Source organism: Gracilinanus agilis, chromosome 1 (assembly GCF_016433145.1).
Source record: "Gracilinanus agilis isolate LMUSP501 chromosome 1, AgileGrace, whole genome shotgun sequence".
Lineage (NCBI taxonomy): Eukaryota > Metazoa > Chordata > Mammalia > Didelphimorphia > Didelphidae > Gracilinanus > Gracilinanus agilis.
In genome coordinates, this window is record NC_058130.1 from 594,695,991 (window position 1) to 594,722,555 (window position 26,565).

General features: G+C 36.8%; 1 protein-coding gene across 1 annotated transcript in view; it reads right to left on the reverse strand.

Annotated features, from left to right (window-relative positions):
- Nucleotides 1–711: 711 nt before the first annotated feature.
- CDKAL1 (CDK5 regulatory subunit associated protein 1 like 1) overlaps nucleotides 712–26,565 on the reverse strand; it is a 725,348-nt gene continuing 699,494 nt past the window's right edge. The window contains exons 15-16 of the mRNA XM_044667435.1: nucleotides 21,600–21,764; nucleotides 712–1,394 (exon numbers count right to left, since the gene is read on the reverse strand). Coding sequence (XP_044523370.1) covers nucleotides 1,206–1,394; nucleotides 21,600–21,764 — 354 coding nt within the window. The 3' untranslated portion in view covers nucleotides 712–1,205. The remainder of the gene's footprint in view (nucleotides 1,395–21,599; nucleotides 21,765–26,565) is intronic.

A 26,565-nucleotide genomic window follows, 5' to 3' on the forward strand; every position in this document is an offset into this window, starting at 1 on the left:
CCAGCATTTTTAGATTAGATTAATTAGAAATTTTAGATTTTCTATAGTTAGTAATAATCACTGTAGTCAGTAAAGAACAACAGTGAGAAGCAAAATAACTAAGTTTACATATTTAGCAGGAGGGCCAGGATTCATCCTGAGCCCATGCCCAGAACAGCCTTCATTACCCATCCCGGATCTTAAATGACACGACAAATCAAATTTTACTTTTTTTTTTTTTTGGTCAAGTTAGGAGCATTTACTATAGTACCAAAGATAGATTTTATGTTTTCTCAAAGGGCACACAATAGATTGAAATATGGTGTTAAACAGAGGGTAGAACATGAATATACAATTATTCTCAAAGAAGAAATGAGTCTGCCTTTTGGATTATATTCACTGGTTTCCTTTAAAATATAATCAAACAACAAATCACTTGTTTTTTAAAAAACAAAACAACTCAATCATTTTTACTTTAGAAAAACAATCATCATATCCTGTAAAGATCAAAAGTGAGAAGTGAGGATACTTTATAAAGGGTTCCCCACCCCCAAAAAGTCACAGACTGTACCCTACTTTTAAAGTAACCCAACATGAAAATCTCTCTTTGCAGAAGTTAGGAAATGATTCTTCGCTTTTCAAAGTATCCCCACAAGGTTATTAAAATAGAAAATGCCCCAAGTGCATTGAAAATAGAAATCTAATTACAAAAGATTTAAATTGAACATTTAAAGTAATATTCTAATAGGGCAAAATGAGGCATAGCTCTATGCAGATGCCTAATGATGAAATCAAGATCATGCCTTGGCAGTGTGACTAACACAAAAGGACAAGTGACGAGGTACATTAAAAAAAAAAAAGGTTTAATAAAGCTTCAACATTTTTCAGATATAAAGAAATGTCTGGAATCACTCATAATATATTTAGTCTCAAAACTGAGGCCACAGAGATTTTAAAATGTAGACCGTCTATGCATCTTGCTAAAAATAATCCAAAGGATTTAATTTTTAAAAATAAGAGATTTATAGACAAAACAGTACTGAGTTCTGCGTCAGATAGCCAATGGATTTAGCTCAAAGCCAAGCAGTGCCGCCCTTTGTGGACGAAGGGGAGGCAGGAGGCTTGGGTACAAGCGCTGCCCTTCAAGCAGACACGGTCATGTTTCCAAAGAAGCTTTTCATTAGAAATGGATTCCTCTCCACAGATTCTCTGTTGAGTCGTGTGTTCTATGGCTGCATTTTCATAAAAAAAGCAATGAGAAGGGCGAGCAGAGCCAAGGCCAGCGACAACGTCTTCAGTCCGCCGTCCGGCAGCATACGGGGCATCCAGAAGCCTGTCCCGGGCCCTGCTCCCAGGCCCTTCACAGACACGGGGGCTTCCGTCCGGGTGCCGTTCTCGAGCACGTGTCGGAACTCCTGCGCAGAAACAAGAGAGTTTTAATAAACACAGTCTCTGCTCTGGCTCCCACACTGAGGGGTGCTTCATCCGCAAGAGCGTACTTCCAGCATCTACACCAACGACGGCTCCCTTTGGTCATCACCCTGTACTCTGGGCGCTAAGGTTTGAATCTGGAACATGAGGCATTTTTGCTGTGACTGAAAAACAGTGTACCCCAAAATATTTATCAGGGCACTTAAAAACAAATTTTAAACCCTTGCCTTCTGTCTTGGAATTGATACTGTATATTGGTTCTAAGGCAAAAGAACATAAGGGCTAGAAACTGCAGTTAGGTGACTTGCAGGTCACACAGGTAGGAAGTGTCCGAGGCCATATTTGAACCCAGGATCTCCTGTCTCTAGCCCTGGCTCTCCATTCACAGAGCCAATTAGTGCCTCCCAAAAAACTGGAAATATTTATTTTTCTTTTAAACTTTCACTTTCTTTCTTAGAATCAATACTAAGTACCTGTTCCAAGGTAGAAGAGTGGTAAGGGCTAGGCAATTGGGGGTAAGTGATTTGCCCAGGGTCACATAGTTAGGAAGTGTCTGAGGCCACATTTGAACCCAGGACCTCCTGTCTCTAGGCCTGGTGCTCTATCCACTGTGCTACCTAGCTGCCTTTATTGTGGCACTTTTTGAGATAGCTAAGTATTAGAAACAGTGTACACTCATTCATTGTAGGCATGGATAAATGAACTGTGGTACATGAATGTATTGGGCTATAAGAAATAATGTGTGTGATAAATGCTGAGAAGGATGGAAAGATCTATGTGAACTGATACAGAATGATGTAAGCAAAGTCAAGAAAACAATTTGCACAGTAGCCACACTAGTGTAAATGGAAAGAATAACTCTATACCAAAAAAACAAAAAACAAAAAACCCCAAAGCAAATGTAACAAATTAAAAAGATCAAACAAGACTTGAATGAAAAGATATGAGAAGACACCCCTAATTCACCCCTTTGTGTAAATGGGGGTCCACAGGGCTTACCCAATGCACATTTCTGGATTTTTTTTCAATGTATCAATCAGTTGTACTGTTTTTTTATTTTTCCTTTCTGAGGAAATACTAGTTGTCATATGGGATGGTTCCCTCAGGGGAGTTGGGGGGCAAGGATACTTGAGATAATGATGGTGGTTTAAGAAACAGAAAACATCAATAAAAACTTATTTAAAAATTTATGATTGTCTCTTCTAATCATTAGAAGCTTTTCTTGGCATCTAAGGCCCTCATTCCTTCCTCTCATATAAAATGCTTTGCTTCAGCTTAAGAGTTATTTTGTGTAGAATACAAAGATATTTTTAGGAGGCCACGCTATAGCAAATAAAAGCATTTCCAACCTAGCTTACTGTAAGAGCCTTCCTGCAAGCAAACCCTTCTTTTCCCCTCTGAAGTTCTGAAATCATTTTGAAGTAAGGAAAAATTAAAAAAGAAAAGAATTATACAGTAGATTGACCATAGTTTCTACCTAATTTATGACAGACATGATTCTAAAACCATGTGAGTCCATCTATATTTTATGTGCTGACCATGAGGTTAAAATCTGAAAATGGCTACCAAAAGTAAACTGTTGCCATCAAGAGAAAGGTGTCTATGGGGTAGGCTTCTTCTAGGGTTAGCTGAAGCAATATGCAACTTCAGTATTCCTCTCCTCTTGCCAAAAAGGTCTTGATTAAACTCAGTAATAATGATCATTCAATGACACTGAATTTCAAGAGTACAAATTAATATAATTGTTTCTGACCAAAGAATAAACTATAGACAGTTAACTTTGGATATTTCAATTGTTAGCATTATTATAACCCTGAGAAAAAAAATGGGTCAGCAAGCCTACTTTACCAATCTCAAAGGGGGTAAATACATAGTTATGACAAAGTGATATTTTCACAGAATTAATAAGGATTTAATGGATAGTTATTTAGAACTTCGATGAAAAAATAATGAGAGCTTAATATTTGTATTGTAAGTAATAAAAGATTAAGTGTAAAAAAAAAAGTAGAACTCTGGAAAAGGCATCACTAAATTTCAAAGAAAAACTAAGCCATGTGCAGCTATATAAAGGAAGGTAATTAGAAATGATCCCTAAGGTCCTTAAATGTTAACTATGGCAAATTCTTTCTAAAAATCAAGACTAATTTGCCTTTCTATCAATTCATAAGGTTTTACTTACTGAGACTTTTATTGCTCAATGAAAGCAAAGTTTCATTTCTGAGATGGCTCAGAATTCTGGAAAAATCAAACTTTATTCAAAAATGTCTTTCATTGATATACCTCTTTTGACATGGTGAAATGGGTCTTCCATATAATAGAATGGATTTATCTAGGGGTTCATTCATCACATTATGGTAGCATACTGTGAATACACATAATGCAGTAGGTAGTTAGTTTTAGGTTCCCTTACCATGTGCTAATTTTTCCACTTAAAAAGGGAATTTCATTGCTATCTTAATGAATTCCTAAAAACATTCACTTCCCAATTCCTAAGCTCATTGTCCTTAAATGGTAGATAAAGCTAATAAAGTAGAAAGGGGCCAGATTATTGTTTTCTCTTACATTCCCTGAGATTAGGGATCAAATTTCAACTTCATTTTCTTTAAAAAAAAAAACAAAAAACCAAAAACCCACTATAATGACCCAGCTTGTCTCCTATAGAATTGGAGGACTATGGATATGGAACACTGAATGTATTTGTTTGATGTTTTAGTTTTGTTAACTGGCTTCCTTCTTTTCCATTTCTCTTTTATTCTTTGTAATAAGGGATGGCATAAGGGATGGCTCAATGGGCATATGAAGAGTATATTCAAAAATGAAGGTGAGATTAAAAAAGCCAATTAAAATAAAATAAAATGTATAAGTCAATGTGTATTGATGATCTAGTCCCTTATTTCTTTCTTCTTTAATTAATATCATTATTCAGAGGAGGGAAAACAATACTTAAAATGGAGTCAATTTATAGTGATGAGGCACTAAACAGGACTTGCATTAGATATACTAACTTGTATCATAACACTGACAGAATAAGATCAATTGACCCTGCCATTTTAGCTTCTTTATACTTTGTAAATTATGACAGTATGAAAAATATGGTTTTAGTGTTTGTTCAGGAAAAATTATCTCATCAAATTCATAATGTAAAAATAATTGAAGAGTTGATGTCAGTTATTTTAAGGTAGATATATTATGTGGATTTAAATAAGCAAAACCATAATAATATAGTAAGCTCTGTTCTACTGATAGACATTAGAGGCAAGCCAAGCAAAGCTGCAGAATACATGTTACATCTATTCCACAGATGGGGGAATTATCCCCTGTGCATTGGGCCAGGTCACTCTACAGTTTAGGAATTGTAGAATGCCTTAGGAAATTGTTTTAGGATTAGGATTTCCTAAGACAATTGTAATTGTCTTAGGAAAAACAGGAACAAAACTACTTAGAAGTAACAATTTTTTGACCTGATCTTATACTGTGGAATAACTGCAAAAATGCATTGTTTACTCTTCTTTTGTTCTCTCTGTGTATTATCTCTGCTCTGAGGGGAAAACACTGGGACTGGGGGTCTGTGGGGAGTATAGGTCCTCTGAGTGGGGAAGAGTTCAAACAAGTAGAAATTGTGGCTGCTCTTGAGGGTAGCCTGAATGGATTAAAATGTAAATGGGAAATCTTTAACAAAAGAAATAAAAATGTGGTAAAACAGTTAATTGCATTTTTAACTAAGTCATAGATCCTTATGTATGATCTGGTAGCCTCTATTTCTATTATAGTTTGACATTACTGGTCTAAGGCTACTCATAGGCCCTTTGCCATTGAATTTTCCCAGGATTTTCCTTTACTAGTACATCTATTTTCCTTAGGCTTTAAAAATTAAAATTGGACCTTCAATTAAAATGGTAGGGAAAGACAGGGAAAGAGTGGCAATGTGAGCTTCAATAGATGCCACATACCCAATGCAATTAAAACGTGGGCTCAGAGTTCTCTACCATCCACTCTTACCTCCATCCACTCTTAGGTGAACCATTACCACTTCTTTTGCTCCTAACTATACTTCCATTCAATATTTCTTTTCTTTTTTCTTTTTAAATTTTAAACCTTTATCTTCCTTTTTAGAATCAATACTCTATATTAGTATCAAAGCAGGAAATGGTAAGGGCTAGGCAATGGGGGTTAAGTGACTTGCCCAGGGTCACCCAGCTAGGAAGTGTCTGAGGGCAGATTTGATTCCAGAACTTCCTGTCTCTAGGCCTGGCTTTCTGTCTACTGAGCCACCCAGCTGCCTTCCCCGTTTAATATTTCAAAAGCTTCCCACTTTCATCTGGATGACTCATTTCTCCATTGAAATAAAGATCAAAACATGTCTTCAACTTTTTATGTAGGTCTGACATCGATGTGTCTGACATGGGATGTGTTGGTCTTAGGAATGTGAAGGGCCATCCTGAGAACGGGGAATAGACATCCAAAGTCTCTCCCCAGCCTAAAGCTTCTCATTGGCCCCAGCAGCAGAACTGAGGACAAGCAGCATAGGAGAAGAGGTGTCTATAGGAAGTAGAAAAGTTAAGAGCCTGAATAAAAGGAAATATTTCTTAACAAAGCTGTCCCAAAGTGAAACGGGCTCCTTTGGGAAGCAGTTCCACTTGTCCAGAAGAAAAAGTGTTCCTGTTTAGAATATAGTTTGGAACTATGATCCCCAAAGTCCCTCTCATCTTGTGAGAATTCTAAGCTAGATCTGTCCTCTGATGGCAGATTTCTACTTGGACAGCAGGTCCATAATGTTTCTTTTTCCAGCTTAGGAAGCTGTCCTCTGGCTGGTGCAGCTTTCAGGAATCACAGTAGGGCTTTAGGATAATCTTCTTAATCACCATAATAAGAAGGTGTTTAGTAAATATAATGAGTACTTAAGTGCCACAAGTCCTGTGCAATTTAAGGGTTAAGAAAAGTACAAAAATAGGCTCTCTCTTCTTAGGAGGACTCATGAAAGACTCATTCCTGATTCTTATACTACTGCCATTAGACTGTCAGCAATGTATTGAGAATACATTTGTAGCTTGCTAGCATTTTTCACTGTGAAACACATGAAAAAGAAAAAAAGATGGTAATGGACAGTAATAATAAAATGACCATGAAAATGTAGAATTCTGACACATAGATTGTATTGTGCATTGAACTTATAGGCATCTCTATCCCATGGGATTGTCTTCTTTTTTTCCCCTTTTTAGTGCCACTCAGGAAAGACCTGCCAAACATATCATGCAGTGCCATTTACTGAGTACTACATTTCACATTAAGTTATTTCATGTTACTTTCCTTGAAGTCCTAGGCTACATCAGGCTTTTAAAGGATAATCTGTAGATGGCACATGGCAATGGTATTTTTTGGAGAAGAGAGGAAATGACGGGGGAGAGGTTTCGAAGAATATACTTGATCTTACATTAGGAAATGTTGTAAAATGTGTTTTAATGAGGAACAGTTGGTCTGGTTCTGCTTAAGTAAAAGATGTCCCTGGAAGAGAGTTGCCACCTGTCCTCCCATCTTGCAATACTGTCTCTAAATGAGGGCTTTTGTCCCTGATACCTGCAGGTGGTTGCCACTGTCTTACAATAACATTCTGTTTGCCAGCTTGTAGGAAGTTTGGCTAGCTGACAACTATAGCCCCTTTATATTTCATGTAACTGTCAGATATGGTAGGTAAAGAGAAGTACTACCAAACTAGTTGTGCCCCATTCTTGTCGACAATTAAATGTGACAGTTTATATGATATCAGGTAATCAGTAATCCCCAATTACCTTCAATCAAAATTTCGATATGGCTTTTACATGTGCTGTACATAAATATGTGTGTCAACATGCACATTTACATATACTTATGTTCAAATAGATCAGAAATTATAAGATCAAACTAGATTATATCTTTACTGTTGTTTTTACCATATATATGAGTATACACACATATACACAACATTAATGTTCTACCATATATATAAAATGATGCACATTACTCCCCAATATATTATTTCTAGGGGCAGAAACAATTTACAATTACATTTTATCTATAATTTTTCCTTTCGACAATAACTAAAATCCTATACCTTTAACACTGACAGTCTCATTAAAATTAGGAAGAAAATTACTAGGTTCTAATACAGTGAAAAAGTCACCATGAACTTAGCATCACAGCCAGCTTTTCATCTTGTTTTGGTGGTAGCAGAGTAAACATAAGGTTTTGCTAATAAGGTATAGCATAAATTATTAAAGTATCTACTGTATGATCAAATGCATTTCAGATTATATTCTGAATAATTCTGCCTTGACAAGTGCCAGAGGTATATATCTTATGTGCTGTTGCACAGTCTCATTGATCCCTATCTTTCTGATGCCCTAATTTTAGACTTTAACTCTGCAGAATAAAAGAAATAACAGAGTCACTTCAAAACCCAAGGTCTGGCATCTGTCAATCATATCAATGCTTTCTCTAAGATTTTTCTTCATGTTAGTCAACAAAGACATGAGGACAACTCTTTAGCTCTGAACTGAGATTTTAATGGATTCAAAATATTTCTTATATGCAAATTCATTTCGTGGCTCAGAGGCACAGTGAGAGTTTCAAGTACTAGCTAACTACAGAGAAAAACTACTTGATGGTATATATTTCAAGGTAAATTAAAGTTTTGGACCTTTTAATTCAAGAATTGAGCATAATTATTTTACCGCATTATCAAGTTTGATGCAAATATGCTAACTTTACACAGTTATAACCCAATTTAAATATAAAATGCAGTGTCTCATGAAAATATAAATTAAATAATGAAGCTGATCATTAAATTTATAAGATTTCTTTTGCTTTGGCTACCATATTTGCCTCTATAAATGTTCATTAAGTGGAATATAAACTCAGAAGGAGTGTGGGCTGTTTCATGAATTCTTTAATAAGATTATTTTGGCAGCTGTAAAGAGGCTAGAGTAAAGAGGAAGAAAAGACTGACTAAGGGCAAGAAGACCAATTGGGCAGTTTTTTCAACAGTTTAGGTAAGAGATCAAACTCAGGTGAGAGCCATGTTAGTGCAAAGAGCCTTGGATCTGGAGTCAGAGCTGCTGGGTTCCTATTATAGCTCTACTACTTACTACAAGGAGATGTGGGCAAGTCAGTTTCTTCATATCTAAAAGAAGGGAGTTAAGACTAAGATAGCCTCTATTGTTCCTTCTTATTTTAAATCCATGATCCTATAGTTGTGAAACAGAAGACCAGAACAATTCTCTTATTAACCACATTTAATGGTACCTAAGTCACTTTCTTCTACCTTCTGGTTTTAAGTTTTAACAGTCATTCTAGAATCAATTGCAGAATGATCTTTAAATCCTAGGAAACTAGGCATTTCCAAAGAAATTTTACCTAGCGATGCATGTATATGTGCACACACACACACACACACACTTTCATTTGCAAACACACAGAAATACACTGAGCTGTGATATGGAGGAAGATAGCTACTAGTTACATATTCTGTGGTCTGTACACTGGTAGTAGCAGAAACCAGAACTCAGTTAACTATTTCCTAGCACTGGGTCAAGAGAACTATTTGTAACGCAGGTGAGGTAAAGAGGAATGAATAAAGGGTGAAGATGCTTTACTGATAATGAAACCCTTCTGATAATATCAGAAACCACAACTAAAACCACTGTTCATTCCACTGGTTGAACACAGGAAGTGCTGCTCTTGGATGTTGCCGAACATACAATTGCTAGTATTAAATTTAATCTTGAAGAAATCAATTCAATGCAAACTAATTATTCCTCAGGGTTTCCTCCAATGAGGTAACCACGAGAGTGTGTTGGCAGATGTTTGGTTTGTATTTAAAATAAAGAAGAAGTCATGTGTGATGGTAGCTGTTATTATAGGAGCCCTCTCATCCTCTCTTAAGTGTCATTTTCAAAGGCACTCACACTGCAAGTATGAGTGAAATGAATGTGAGGTGGGGTTTTAGCACCATTCATCTCCACATGCTGTATAGAATTAGCAAAGGAGATGACAGGTGCTTGCTTCTGTCTCTGTCACATAATTAATTAGCTAAAAAAGGGAAATCTATTTCCTATGGACCACCATCACTGTTTTCTGGCTTTGAAAATGCAGATAAACCATTTAAGATAAATTGTATGGCATGTACTTACCTGTAATTATGTTGAACTTTTTGTTTTGGAATTCAGCCTTCTATGGTGGGCTTATTCACATTTCAGACTGCTTTCATTATATAGCTTGCTACATGGTTACATTATACTCTTTCAAACATCCATGGTAGGCCATACAAATGATTTTTTGTCTGCTCTTATTTTTTCCATGGAGATTAAAAAAATCAAGATGGCCCTGTCAAAGAACATTCCTTAAAAATGGGAACTGCATATAATTTAATGTTTGATGATTTAAATCATTCACATCTCCGTTTTGGATAACTATAAAGTAACATATATTAACTACCACCTTTTAAACTGAAACAAAAAAAGCGTAAGATGTTTAAAAACAACAGATTCCTACTCTATGAACAATCCTTAATATCAAGTTCTTAACTTTCACCTTTTTTTCCCTACAGAAAGTATTCTACATGCGGTCAGATTCTTAGGCTAGCTAACAAAATCCTCTTGGGCATTTAAAGATGTTCACTACTTTCCCCTTCTTTACTTCCTAGTCTTATTCCCTCCCCTCTGTGTGTTCTACAATACATACATCTGTATTCTTGCTGCTTCTTGTGCATGACACTATATATCTGTTCTCTATGACATTTTAAAATTAATCAGCATTTCTTTCCCTTACTACTCCAAAGAACTAGAACTGTGCTCCTCCATGCCTATATTGTTTTCTTTCCTCAGCTTTACTCCAAACTCCCTTAAAGACTCAGCTCAAATTTGACTTTCTACAGGAATACTGTCTTTGCCAACCTGCCTCTGTGCTCCTCCCATGGTGCCCTGCTGGTGCTGTCCCTCTGAGGTTGTACCTTCAGTTTCTTCAATATCTCTCTCGTATGGACATAGTTGTTTGTATGTAATCTCTTCCTAGCATATGACTTCTTACAGGCAAGGGTTATGTTCATATACTTGGAATTTAGCACAGTGTTTTGCATATACTAAGCACCTGATAAATGCTTGTTGACTACAATAACTTACCTAACCCATAAAGTAACTTCAGTACTGTGCCACTGCATGTCTAATACTGTTCTAGTACTAAGACAGAGTACCAATTTGGGACACTGGGAATAATTTTCTTCCACTGTAGTGGGAGACTAAGTTTCTTCTTCCTACTAATTGCTGCTACCAAGGCCAGGGATCTTCCTAGAAGTGGTGCAATAACATGTCTCTCCCAAATTATGAAGGACAGACGATTACTTGGGGAATGCATGTGGCTGTGGAAGGGGAGAAGAGGAAAAATTTTAAAAGATGAAAATGAAGAAAGAGCTTAAGTAAGATTGCTTAATATAAGCTCATTGCAATAGACACATCAAATGAAAATATCACTGACTTTTAAAAAGTTGGCCAAACAGTATCTTTAACAGAATACCTGACACATTAGAATATACAGATCCTGAATATATAAGATGACAAAGAGAAAATGGGCTATATACAAGAGATGTGATGAAGGTCAAAATGAGATAATGGGAGAGTGAAGGGAAAAGTAAGAGGAGTCAAGGATGACTGAGAAAAGAGAGGTACCTCTGACATTAACAGAAAAATTAGGAAGAGGGGAAGATGAGTTCATTTTTGGACATACTGAGATGAATATATCTACAGGACAGCTAGTGCAAGGTGTTTAAAAGGCAGTTGGAAATGTAGGATGATAGGCTGGGAGAGAGGTGAGGTGTGGAAAGGTAGAACTAAGAATCATCTGACCAGATATGATCACTGAAAGCATGTAGTCAAAGAGACCTCAAGTGAAATAACATAGAAGGCGAAGAGGCAGGCAGAGCCTTATGGGATTCCCCTCTGTTATTAGGTATGGCATGTCTGAAAATATAGCAAAGGAGATAGAGGAATAGTCAGACAAGAGAGAGTAGTGTCATAAAAACTTAGGGAGAAGAGAATATCAAGGAGGAAAGAATGATCAATGGTGACAAAGGCTGAAGAGAGTTTGAAAATCACGAGGACTGAGAAACAGGCATTAGATATGGCAATTAAGATGTTATTAGCCTTTTTGGAGAGGTCAATTTCAATTGAATGATGAAGTCAGATGTTGGATTGCAGAGTGTTGAGAAGAGTAAAGAAAGAAAATGGGAGGCACTTATTGTAAATGACCTCAAATTTAGCTCAAAAGAGAGAAGGGACATAGGACCACAGCTAGATGGGATGGACAAGGATGGATCAAATGAAGATTTTTGGAGGACGGAAGAAGACATGGGAATATTTTTAAAGCAGTACAGAAAAATTGACAGTAGACAGGAGAGACTGAAGAGAAGTATAAAAGTAAGAATGATAAGAGGGGGAAATCTGCTGGAGATCAAAATGAGATTACTTGTACAGGTTAAAGGGGGTTTGCCTTGGCAAGAAGGGCAAACTTTTCATGGGAGTCAGGGATGAAAGAGGAAATAATGGTAGAAAGCATCTGAGTGGTGTGAGATGGGGAATAGGGGAGAAGAGGGAGACCTTGAAGAATACCTTAATTTTTTTTTTAGTGAAATAAGTTGTCTCAAAAGTCTTAGTGTCATTTTAAGGCTTTGAAAAAATAGATTAGAGCTACACTAAGACTTTGGGGACACTGTATGAGGTAAGGTTGTGGGCTGAGAGTGTGGGAGAAGAGGGGAGTTACAGGAGGTTTGAGAAGCGACAAAAAAGTGGAAAAGTCATTTTTGAAAGTAGGACAGTGAATTGATTCAGGAGGTATAAAAAGATTGCTTACAGTGCCAGAGGTATGAGTTTCATGGGCTATGTGAATTCCTTATAGCTTTCTACAATGCTAATGTACTCTGTGTATGCCCACTCTTCCAATTTATGTATATTAGTAGGGGAGTTTGCCACAGGTTTATGGGAAGAATACTTTGAAACTGTTTGCTATTAGATGCTTTGCCAACCCTAAAATAGTTGGATAATTCATATTCTAAAGAATCCTGCTGTTTAATTTCTTATCATCATGTACAAATGTAGAGCCCTGAGCCCACAGAAAGGTAGATTCTTTTCAGCTCCAACTATGACTGATCTGTCCTAATTTGCTTTTAATTTATAGAGCATCATATCTTGCTTAATTAGCCTGAGAAAGTTAAAAAAGTTCTAAGGCAGGCTTGATTTCAGAAGGGTCAGAGGAGTTTACATTATGTGTCTGAGAATTTTGGCCTATGGTCAAACTGTGGAAATTGAGTAGACTGGGATCACTGTTCCTAATGGATGAAGAAGTCATGTGGCTGAGTGGAGAGGGCAGCATTCTGAGTTAAAAGACCTTGGTCTGAAGCCTGGCTCTGCTGTTTGCTGCTTAGGTGAGTGGCAAATCTTTACACTTCTTGGGACTTCAGTTTACTTATTTGTAAAATAAAAGAGATAGACTAGATGACTTTTTATTCCTTTAAATCAGGAAATCTCAAATCCTATGAACTATGATCAGTCCAAGAGTACTTCAACTCCAGGTGACCTTGGGTTTCCTAAGCCTCTAGTGCTGTGATGGTGAACCTATGGCACACATGTCAAAAAAGGTCACACAGAGTCCTCTCTGTGGGTACACCTGCAGTTGCCTACCAAAGTCAAAGGGACTTGGGGAGGAGCTGTTCTCCTCCCTCTCTCCATGTACCTGAGGACTTTCCTCACTCCCTCTGCCACCTGTCCAGCAGCCAATGAGAGTGGTTTCTCCCTCCCCTGTCTGGAGTAAGGGGGGTATGGGGGAGCAGGGTGTGGCACCTCAGTCTCTGTGGGGAAGGGACCCAGCACTTGATCTGGGAGGGTGGGGATGTGGCCCAGCACTCTGTCTCTAACAGGTTTGCCATCACTGCTCTAGGATATCATGCCAAGCTAGAAAAGCTTGAAGTATAGGCTCATTGATGTGCTGTACCTGCTCTCCAAGGACCAACCAAGTTCTGAGATAGCCTCATCATCACGTTGGCTTCAGGCCAGTGACTTTTTTTTTCTACTATAACAAATACCAAACATCAGAGAGAATATCCAGAGTATATCTTAAAGTGTACTTAATTAAGTACATAAGTAATATGTAGTAATATCTGCATTGCTTATATAGGTGTAGCAATTAAGATACAGAAGGCTACTCAACTTATACCAAGATCAATAAGCAAGTCAGTATCAAAGGTAGACATACATGTAAGGTCTTCTGACTCCCTCATAACTGCTTTATTCATTAAAAAGTCCTGTTATTTAAGGAAGGATCTCAACTCAGACATCTCTTCATTTCTCCCCTGGCCATACTATTCTGAGTCTTCACCACCTCCCAGGAAGCTTGTTATTGGGGTGACCTCATCATCCTCTAAGATCCCATCCTTATTACCTTCTGCCTCTCTGATTGGAGAGTGCAGCCATGAACTCCAAACCTCCATTTAGGGAGGGAGATCAGTTTAGAGATCTCATTGCTCACCTGATTACACTATTGTGGGACTTCTCTGACTATTCTTCCATGCTTCCATGGCAAGTAACTTTTCTTCTCCCCCTCCCCCAACACTCTGCTTTTCAGCTTCCTTTTCTGTTCTGTCTTTCCCATTAGCCTGTTAGCTCCTTGAGGACAACAACTGTCTTTGTATCTGTATCTCCAGAGTGTCTGGCACAAAACAGATGGTGTTTATTGACTATTGATAGCAATCAGAATTGCTTCTATTCCATTCTATTCCATAGGTTCTATTCCATAAACTATGACTCAATTCTTTTGTTCCTTTTGGGCTCTGAGGGAATCATTTTTTGAGGAACAACATGGTTCAGTGGAAAGGCTGAGAGATTTAGAGTTAAGGGGGGGGGCAGCTGGGTAGCTCAGTGGATTGAGAGTCAGGCCTAGAGATGGGAGGTCCTAGGTTCAAATCCGACCTCAGACACTTCCCAGCTGTGTGACCCTGGGCAAGTCACTTGACCCCCATTGCCCACCCTTACCACTCTTCCACCTTTAAACAGAAGTTAAGGGTTTAAAAGAAGTTTTTTAAATAAATAAATAGAGTTAAGGGAGGACCAATTCTGCAATTTAATTGCTTACATTGCTACTTAACTTCTCTGAGTGCCCGTTACTTCATCTACAAAGCAAGGGTGATAGTCATAATTGCACAAGCTACATCAGAAGGCTGTCATGAGAAAAATACCATAGCAATGGGAATTACAATGAGTCCTATTCCTACTCTGTGAGAGCAATGGATGGAACAGAGATATATACACATCCCATTCCCTTATTGAACACCACTCTTAAGAGACTGACATCATCTCTGGGAAGAAAACCTTGCTGAGATCTGAATGGCTACTTGTGCTCTCTCTTAGTGACTCCCAGAGGTCCCTAGCAGCTCCTAGGGTGGGTGCAATCAGTAGCTCAGTGACTGCTGCCTTCACCGAGCCACTAAAACCACCTTCGGGAAGAGTAAAATCACCATAGGTAATTGCATAATTAGTGGTGCAATTGAAATGAGTGCTAATTACTCTGTATCACATCACATATATGATACTTTGGTTGGTATTCAAATGAGTACCCTAAAGGTGCCATATATGTCCCGAATATATTTTAAACTAATGCAGGAATGCTGATAAGCCTAAGAATTAACTCTGCTTCACCACCGCACCAAGTAAAATGCAATACATCAATATGAAACCCAATCTATAGAACTGTATTAATTCATAGGTGAGCCCCACGAACATTCAGTTGGTAATGCAGAGGGTCAATGAGATGCAGTTTGAAGAAAAGACATGCTAAGAACAATAATGACACTCTGAGTTTCGTTTTTAGGGCACTATTTTAAAATGTGCACAAACTCCCTTTTTTTTAAAAAAAAAAAGGCAAAACCACCCATCAAAAGGGGGGGGGGGTCTAGAATGCTTCTACAAAAGTCACCTGGGACTAGAGCCAATATCTTGGGGAGGGGGAAGGAAAAATAGGAAGGAACATACCCTCATTTGCTTCTAACACGGTTAGTTGATCTGTTTGAAATTAGATCCACTTTCAACTGTTTTAACTTAATTATTAAGCCATTTCTTAACCTCATGAATGTAGTTTTCATTTGCTTTCAAAACTAGCCCTGAACTAATAGAACCTTTCACTTCAGTGATTTGGGAAATGAATGTTAGATAGGAAGAAAATTTTAACAGAGCTTTTCTAAAGGTCAGAGCTCAAAAAATACAGCACCCAATGTACACAAAACTCAGGACATCTGAATAGCCTGCTGCTCCTTTGTCTAGTAATAAGGAAAACTGGCATGCTTTAAAACTTCTGCTACCTTTCCAAAACCAATCTGCTCTCCTGCTGCTCCAGCATGATGATCAAGGTGCCAAGAGATGAGAAATAGGTGGGAGCCATGCACCTCAGGGTCCCGTCCCATCACTCATAAAACAGAAGTCTAAGCACAAAGCTCCAATTTACAATACTGTACTAAATAATGGAGCATGAAGTATCAGAGAAAGAAAAACAGGTAAGGGTAGCCAATGAGTTGAGCTTTTTACTTCTTGTCCTTTTTGTACCTATAAGAAGTAGATAGACAAAATCTTGCTTTCCTCTCCATGCTTGTAAGAAAAAATACATTAATCAGTAATATTTACGTGAGAAAATTGATGACTATTAAATGTTTATATTTAATGTTAAAAATTAATGTAAATGATGTACCTTAAATAGGGATTTAATATAAAAACTCTTGAGATAGAAAATTAGAAATACTTTCTTATTTGGGTCATAAATATTTAACCTGAAAGCTGCTATTAAATGTTTTTTTTTTAAAAAAAATTTTTTTTTTAGGATTTTTTTTTAATAAACCCTTGTACTTTGGTGTATTGTCTCATAGGCGGAAGATTGGTAAGGGTGGGCAATGGGGGTCAAGTGACTTGCCCAGGGTCACACAGCTGGGAAGTGGCTGAGGCCGGGTTTGAACCCAGGACCTCCTGTCTCTAGGCCTGACTCTCACTCCACTGAGCCACCCAGCTGCCCCCTTAAATGTGTTTTTTAAGAAAAATAATTAAAATATATGCCATCTACTATGGGTAGCTAGATGGTGCAGTGGGTAGAGGGCAGGTTCTGGGTTCAAATCTGGCCCCAGACATTTACCAGCTGTGTGACCTTGGGCAAGTCACTTAATCTCTTTTGGCCTCAGTTTCCTCATCTGTAAAATGGAGATAATAACAGTATCTACCTCTCAAGGTTATTGTGGCAATCAACTGAGATAAATGCTATAAAATATTTAACACAGTGCCTAGTGTATATTAAGTGTTACATAAATAAAATGTTGGCTACTACTACTACTAGAGTGGCATAAGAACACATTTGAAAGAAAATGCCAATTTGTTATAATTAGATGAGAAAGAAAGAGAAATGTCTCCTCTTGACCATATCCTATTAGAGGCAGAGTATTTTTGCCTTGATCGGCCTCAGGTGTAGAAATAGCAAGCTGCAGTCATTAGAGTGGGATGAAAAGCTGAAAGGAGAGTAGTAGCAAAACTAAAACAGAAAACTAGACATAACCTTTAGCTTTTAAGATAATGAACATATTATGTTCATATTCTTCTTCATTCCAAAGGCAGACTTGGAGCTCTATGACCAAATCTACTTGTGCACACAGTAGGCACATCATAAGTGTTTGTGCATGCTTTTAACGACAGGGTATTTATACATGTTAAGCTTTTTATATATGAGGCCAACAATATCCTTCAGTAAAAAAATGCAATAGAATAACATTTTCTTATTCTTCACCTCTTCTCATCTCCTATCTCCTGATCGTTTAGTTTAAGATTAATCTTTAGATAAAAGAAATAAATTCTGTCTAGCAGATGTCCAATTCAGACCTCTGTGTATTTTGTCAAAAACATAATTGAAAATACAAAAATGCTCTTTGATTTCAAAATTTTTTGATGATTTTTATCTGCTATTTCTTCATACTAAATGCTTTTGTAAAGGTTCAAGGTAGCTATTACTGTTTGAGAAAGAACATCAATTTTCTATACCTTTTATTAATTATGAAATAATATACATTTATGAGTTAAAGAGAGAGAGAGAAACTTAATTTGGCTTTACTTCAGATGGTGTAGATAAACATGTCTTTTCACAATGAAGGGATTCAGATTACTAATAGAATGATCAAACAAAAGCAGAATACCTTGTGTATTTCAGTAATTCATAAACAACATTTGAAAATTATCAATACATTTTTATATCCTTCAATATCTAATGTGACTTTTTTAACCCTCTTTCTGTCTTTGAATTGATACTGATTATTGATTCTAAGACAGGAGAATGGTAAGGGTTAGCCAATTGGGGTTAAGTGACTTGCCCAGAGTAGCACAGCTCAGAAGTGTCTGAGGCCACATCTGAATTCAGATCTCCCTGACTCCAGGCCAAGCTGCCCCTCTAATGTGACTTTAAATATACTTGACGAGAAGTGGGTGGAGAGTACCTTAATTTTTCTACTTTGAAAAATGAATGGATTGAGCTTGATTGTTGAGATCCTTCTAGCTATAAAATGCAAAGATTCAATGAGTCTACTGAAAAGATATGAAATATGTAAAGTTATGAATCTATGAGAAATGGAATCATAGAAAGGGACTTTGCAGAAAATGAACTTTCCTGGGAGGGGTAGCCATCCTGGAACTTTTAATTTTCTGAGCAATAGAAGGGAATTAAAGGTATTGAACCATGTTTACTAGTTTATAAAGAAATTAATTGGATGTTACAGGGTCATAAAACTGAAAATGCATTCTATGCGTCATTTTTTTTAGAATATTGTTCTTTAAGTCTTGATAAAATTAGAGATGAGATTTAGATTTTCATTATTTCTAAAAATAGTCACCATAATTTTTGTCATTCTTTCCTATTCTTTCATTCCCCTTTCTTTTCCTGCATACAGTGAAAAATGTTTAGAACTAGTAAGATGATGATATTGATATGTCTCTATACTATCTCCTCTGGAGCCTAATTTCCTAGAGGACAGTGAGCACATACTTCTACCTCTGTAAAAAATACCACCACAATTCCCCCAACTCATATTTATGCAGTGGTATAATGTTTACAAATACAGACTCTTGTAAATAATCAACAACTTAATAAAGGTTTGCTGAATTAAATTTATTTGATATTGATGCCTACTAACTATTCTCTGTCAACATTTCTAAAACACAGAATCTGAGAAATGGAAGAACCCACGTATCCTCATTCATAATCTATTTTTTTTACATTATGTCTGTAAATTATACTTGTAATAACTGTTTCAGACATCCAAAATTGTCAATATATAAGAAAGTGAGTCTCTAAGGCCATTTCAACAAAGACAAAGTCTGGCCAAATAACTAAGAAGACATTCTCATACTATGCAGTTGTCTGTACTAATATGAATTTCTCCACTGAGAATATTTTTTCACAATAGATATGAATTTCCTCAGCATGACATTTTTTACTTGACATATTTGGCAATATGAAACCCACTTAAAAAATGTCCTGAGAGAAGACGGCTTTCAACTAGCCAGAGAATCAGCTGAGAATTTACCAACAAGAACAGAATTCTCCAGGACAGAAATTCTCATGGGAATCTGGCACTATAGGAATGAACATGGATTACCCAGAAAAGTCCCAAATTCTTTTGTAAAACCTGTACCAAGGATATTAAAGAAGGGATCACTATTAGGAATAGGTTGATAAAACTCTGAGGTGCCCTTTAATTCTTGGGTTCTCTTGTTTTGTGAAAGTGGCTGGGGTGAAAAATGGAAGCCATCAACTTAAACCAGAAACAAACTATTTTTTTGGACTTCCTATTGTGAAGTTATGTAAGAAAATGCCATATTAGATGGATAGCAGAATTTAAATACAACTTATTAAACTACCTTTGATAACATAAAACAAACTGGAGAAAGAATTAAACTAGAAAAAAGAATGTCTTTTTTCATCCCTTCTGGCAAAGGAGGTTATAAAATACCATATTTTTCCTTTATGTATTTTAGCTAGATTTTTTTCAAAAGCCATTTACTCTAATATTGACATGTCAAGAAATATTGGAGAATTTTAGGCAGCACATTTGGAATGACAACATTCAACCCATTTCTCTGCCATGTACTTTATAAGTCCTTTGAACCATGATTTTGTATCAATATTTCTTCCTTTTATTAATCAAAACAAGCAAAAAAATAACATGAGCTTTTTGGTTTGGATGGTACCTCTATTGCACTGTTTCATGACAGCTTTGCCTTATGTCTCCCCACTATCTTAGGCTGTAATGAAGGACACAGATTTAAAGTTAGGAGATCTCAGTTTGAGTGCCAACTATGCCATTCAATTACTTAAGTTATCTGTGAGCCTCAGTTTCCTGGTGAGCATTTCCCAGCTTTTCAGACTGACCATCAAATAAGGCCAAGGAATGTCTATAGACTGTTATCCCCATAACTGATCCTAACTTCCTTTCCCCCCCTCACCTTTGTTTAACCTACTCTCTTTCAATGATACCTCCAATCACCCCAACCTATTACTGCTTTCCCAGGGCATTACTCTTGCTCTTGCTTAATTTCCTTCCTTGACACTAGTTAATCAGTTTAACTTTACATTGCTCTCTACTCTAGAGTGTCTCAGCCCCTTGTCCTATAACCTATCCCTATCCCTACTGAGATTTCAGATCACTCATAGTCATTACCTGATGTATACTCTATTCTACTTCCTTCCTCATCTTTCATATCTGATCAGTTGCTAAGTCTTGCTAATTTGATCTCCCTAACATCTTTTGCATAAGTCCCCTTTTCTTTAATCATATAGCAACTATTTTAATTCAGGACCTAATTATTTTTAGCCTGGGCTATTGCAATATCCTCATAATCCAGAGTTAAATCTCTCCCCTCTACAAATCTATCCTCAGTCACTAAAGTAATATTGCCAAAAAATCTAGCCATGCTTAGAATCTTACAGACTCCAGCCAATTTTCAGTTTGGGCTCTTCTCACCAGTAAATCCCAGTAATGTATACTACATGTTATGATATTATTACCTAGTTCCATTATCAGACAAAGAGATTACTGTAAACACCAAATTTACTATATCCAATGTGCTGTCAAAGTGTGAGTAATGCCATTCTTTCCCTCCAGATTCCAACATATAGAAAGAGTCCCATTAAAATCACCAAGACGGTAATAAGAAATGATAATCCTAATAATAGTACACTGCCACTGCCTAATACAAGCTATATTTCCCTCATTTCATGTTAATATACATTTACAATTTATTTTAAGAGAGAAAAAGACAACGCACAGATAGAAACAATTTTAGAATTACATGGCTGGATAAAACCATCAGCTATCTTTCTTCCATATGTTAAACCACAGCTACATACTTTTTTGGAGTGCCTAACAATTGTGCTGGAGAGAGGACCTCAAATGATGCTTAGCAATGTGATACACATTTTCATTTCACACTCCATCAGCTTTTACAACTGAGGCTCAATGAAATGTAAGAGGGAGCTTGGCAAACAGCCATATTTACCAAGGTATAAAATAGGGGTCATGATACTTGTTTTTTTCATAGAAATAAAAAATGTTTAATTTTCACTCCACATGACTTAGGCAAATATATAGTAAAGACCCTAGTTAAAAATATAAACACACACACACACACACACACACACACACACACACACACACACACATGGATATGACTTAGTATCTGTTCAAAGCTATATATTTGTATACTTCCACAGACAATTTTACAAGGCAAGAGAAAACATCTGCCCCTCTACCACATCTTTGTCTTCTCCCACTCCCAAGATCTACTGACTTAGAAACATATTGGATTAGATATTCTTTGGTGTTAAATCTTTCACCTGCAAATAATGGCTTTTGCCCTCTATGCACAGCCTGGAACCAGAAACAGTTTATTTCCTTTCCAGGCAGAGAAGCAAAGCTACAGGCATCAGCAGAAGCATCTCTCTAATACAGATTTCAATCTGTCAGGAAGGATTAAAGCCTCATGCATACATAAAAAGGGAACTACAAATGATAACAGAAACATTGCTGGAAATCACTATGCTTGAACAGTTATTATTTTTTACTAGTTTAGTAAAGGAGAAAAATATCTTCTACTCACCTCTGTTAAACCAGAAACTTCTCCCTTTGCTAATGGTTTACTGATGGATGGAGTGTAAACCTTGGCATTGGACACTGGCTGTCCCTTCATAAAGTGTTTTCCTGATTCATAAATGTCCACTTCAACCATTTTCCCCATGAATATAGGGTTCTTTGGCACAAGCACCTGTAAAGAAATTATGCCAAAGTGTAACCAAAGGTCATACTTGCTTTTTTATCTTATGTTGAGATTTACAAGGATAAAATATCCATAGAAAATAGGCTTTTAAATTGTTTTATAGAAATAAATTTTAGAAATTCTGTAGAGTATCTGAACAACGAGCATTTCACTTACTCTCCTATCTTACCATCTTCCTGAATGGTTATAGGAAATGTTATGGTACTAAAGGTAGATGAGGAAAATGTTATGGGTTTTTACTTAGGGAACTATCACTATGGTTACTCAGTTACTCATATAACCACATGGTAACTCCTATGGTTCTATGTTACTCAGAATTGAGAAAAGGTGTACAAACTATACACAAATTACAAAGAATTTCTGATTCTTCTGATGAGGCACAGTATGATTAAACTCTCAATCATCTTATCACCCATAAATGTTCCATTTCCATATTTGCAAATTCTAGAATTCCATTATTTAGTAATCTTTTATCAGTCCAACTTCCCTAGTGTCTCATAATCCTCAACCATGTTCTTTATCCTTACCATGATCTCCAATCCTCCACCCTTTCATATCTTTCCCAGATGATCACCTCTACACTGGCTATAGTCTTCTTCCTTCCCCATTTTCATTCTTTGGTGAACCAATTTAACTTTATACTATCTACTCTCTTCAAAACTTTTAACTCCACTGTTCTAGCACTCATCATGTCTTCCAAATCCCAGCCCTGGATCATTACTATCACCTGCCTCTTTGTTCCTATTTATATGCTGCTAAACAGAGCAGAGGGAAATCTAAAAATTGTTGATTTGGGTCCACTACAAATTTATGTTTCCAGACTTCAGTTCGGCCCTCACTATATCAAGACAATCATTCTACTCCCAAATCATTTCACTACCCAACTCTCCAGGGGATGTACTAAGCATTCTTTTTTCTCTTCCCACCATAGCACCCTCTCCAAAGGGCCCTGCCTCATATTTTCAGCAAAAATAATGAGACCATTTGCAATAAATGCCTTCTTCTCTCCACTTTTTCATCTCACATCACTTGGATATTTTCCTCTCCTACCTCTTTCTTCACTCTAATCTTGGAAGAAGAGGTGGCCCTACTCATTGCCAAGACCAGTTCTACTATGTGCACCCTATATCTTTTCTTCTCCTATTTCCTTTTGCATATTGTTCCTACTACCATCCCTACTCTTTATCTTATTTATATACCTCCCTGTACTGCTTACAAGCATACCGATATCAACCCTCATCCCTAAAAAAAACCCAAAACTTCATCCTACTACCTCATTAGTTATAGACCTAGCTCTCTTCTTCTCATTTAAACTCCTTGAAAAGGTCATTTTCACTAGGTGCCTATGCTTTCTCTCCATTTACTCTTCTAAATCTTCTGCAATTTGACTTCTAATATCATAGAAGTGAAACTGCTTTCTTCAAATTTCCTAATGGTCTATTCATTGCCAAAGTGAATGGTTTTCCCTCCTCTTTTTCTCAATCTTTATTCCTCATGACCTCTCTGCAGCATTTAACACTTGATCACCTTCTCTTTCCTAGATACTCTCCATACACCTGACTTTCATGACAGTACTCTCCTCCAGTTCTTCTACCAGTTTCACATTCCTTCCCAGTATCCTTTGCTGGATCTTCATCCATGACATGCCTACCAACTATGTGTGTCTCACAAAAGCTTTCCCTGTGTACTAAATCATTAGATAATATCATCTTCTCCAAAGGGCTTAATTATTATCTTTATCATTCCTTAGATGATTCTCAGATCTATAAATCTAACCCTTTATGTCTCTCCTGAGTCCTAGGCTCATGCCATCAGTGACCTAATAAACATCTTGAAATGAGTGTCTTGTAGGCAATTGAAGGAAACAACTCATTAGACTGTAAACTCATTGATGGAAGGTACTGCTCTTTGCCTCTTTTTGTATTCCCAGTGCTTAGCAAAGTGCCCAGAATATAGTAGATATTTAATAAATGTTCACAGAATTAAATAGAAAATTAATATGTCTGAAATTGAACTCATCTTTCTCTTCCCGACTTTCCTGTTATTGTTAAGGACATTACCCTTTTTTTATTCATCTAGGCTTATAATCTTTATATCACCCTATTTCCTCATTCTCATGCATCCCAAATATTCAACCTTGTTATTTCTATCTTTACAATACTTCTTCAAGGCATCTTCACCTTTCCACTCACATAAGACCATCACTTAGTTTAGGTCCCCATGACCTCTTCTGTGGACTATTGCCATTACCTTTTCATTAGTCCTCCTGCCTCAAGTCCCTTCCTACCCAAATCTATCATCCATTAGGCTAACAAAGGGATTTTTCTAAGGCACAGGTCTGCCAATGCCACAAACCTTTGCCCTATCCTCTCATTCAATACGTTCCTGTATATACTTATATCTGTTCCCTCCTAAGACCAAATAGAAAGTCTATTGACTTTTAAGTCTATTGACATTTAAAGATCTTTATATTCTTGCCCCTCCCTATCTTTCCAGGCTATACTCTGTGATCCAAGTATACAATATACAGCTATTTGCTATCTCTCATATAATGCATTTTTTCTTCCATCTCTGAGACTTTGCACCAGGTGTTCCCTTCAAGGCTCAGTTCATATCCCATCTTCTGCAAGGGGGCTTTTGTGATCTTCCTAGCTCCTAGTGCCTTCTCTCATGAGATTCCTTTCCTTATACTAATATATATTTACATATATATATTTATATATACACATACATACGTATGTGTTTATGCCTTACTTATTTGGGTATGGCCTCCCATAATAGAATGTGAATTTCTTGGGGGGTAAGGGCTATTTTTTACTTTCTTTGTATTCTTAGCACTTAATATAGTACCTGGCATGTAGAAGCATTAGCAGTAATAGTAACTATTATTATTATTAAACTTTATGCAATTAAGATCTATGAAGTACTTTATAAATATTATCTCATTTGATCCTTTTAATACTAGGTGCTATTATTAATCCCAATTTTCTAGTTTCCAGAGGAAACTGAGGCAAAGAGAGGTTACAGCCTTGCCTAGGATCACTGGTTATTAAGTGTCTGTGGCTAGATTTGAACTTAGATCTTTTCGATTCCAGGATTAGCACACAATCCATTGAGCCATCTCTCTCCCTCCACACAGGAAGGGCTTTACAGACACTTGCTAAATGACTGTTGGTTGATAGATACAAGAGATGCTGTTTAGAGGAATCAATGATGGATTTCAAGTCAGGAAAGGATTGGGTTCAAAAATCTAGCCCTTAAGAGCTACATTACTTAGCCATAAGTAAGTAACTTCTCAGTGACAGCAATTGAGGCAACTCTAATGAAAATGCATTTTTACTAGCTATCCCATTAATTGTCAATGTAATAGTTTTAGGTGATATTTTAAATATAATGTTGTTTTTATGTTTTCATTCTGAGTCTGGAGAAGATAAGAGGTTGTTGTTGTCACATCTAGATGACTGCTATCTTTCCTTTCCTCACAAAGTTGCTTTGATTGTGAGTCCTACAGTCTTTCTCCTCAAAACCAATTCTTTTTGAAGTGGGACTTTTGGTTAATTCACGGGAATTTTTCAGAAGGATTCTTTTCCCAAGAGTTGGTGATGAAAATATTTATTTGTCTCAGATAGTCCCTTCTCTGACTATGGTTTGCTGGTTTTATTGCACTGCTATTCTAGTACAGGAGCTATTTAAAAGTTACTTCAAATAAGAATGTAATACCAATGGAATATACATTAGTTGAGTATCTAGCATAAATCTGCCAACTCATATACATTGCACTCTAATGATATATTTACCTTTGTTTCTTAGCTTATTTTATAAACAATAATTCTGATGATCTCCTTGATATGCTCAGATGCAGGGATAAAAGAAATAAGCTGGATAAATCAGATCTGTATAAAATATCTTCAAGGAAGACAATTAGAACTCAGATTTTTTTATACACACAGCCTTATTTTGATGACTACTGAAGATACTGACTCAGGGAAAAAAATAACTTGTGGTTCTAGACCCTGTAAGGTTGTAAAGTGAATTGCATATCAGTTCATTAAAATGGTCTTTAATATCTGTCAATTAAATCTCTGATGCAATGGAAGGAGCACTGGACTTAAGTAGGATGATCTGCCCCTGAATTCTAACTTTGCTATCTATTAGTCATGTGACTGGGAAATTCCATACCTTTTGTGTACCTCAGTGTCCTTATAGGAAAGCTGAGGCAAATGAAGAGGGGAAGCTGAAAAAGTTAAATTACTGATTTTTGAAACTGGGTATAAGGTTTCTTTCTACTCTAAATTCTATAGTTTATATAATTACAAAACATTTCATAGAAAATTTGAAATTCAATAATCTTCTAGGGTAAAATATCAATCCCCAAACCCCTGATCTTGTTGTACCTTGAACTGAATAATAGCAAAAAGCTTACTGCTCCCCTATTATTTAATAATTGAAAAAAGCCCTTCCTCTTCAAATGGAAGGAAACAGTTAATGAGGCATGCCATTGCCTTTAAAATGAAAAAAGTTCCCTGCTGAGGCAAAAGCCCAAGTGGGAATGGAGAAAAGGGGAGGAAGGAAAGAGCGGCGGCAATGCAGCCACTCTTTTCCCTGTAGCTAAGCATCATTCTGGCCTGTAAAAGAACACTGTAGGCTGCCCTTTCTGTTGAGTGAAGCATAACTATGACTCCTGGGAAAAATACGACCAGGTTTGAAATGGTGGATGCAGTGCAGCACTCAGGTTTTATATAGTTGAGAACAAGCGGCTAACTCCATCTATTCTTTTCATGGTTTCATC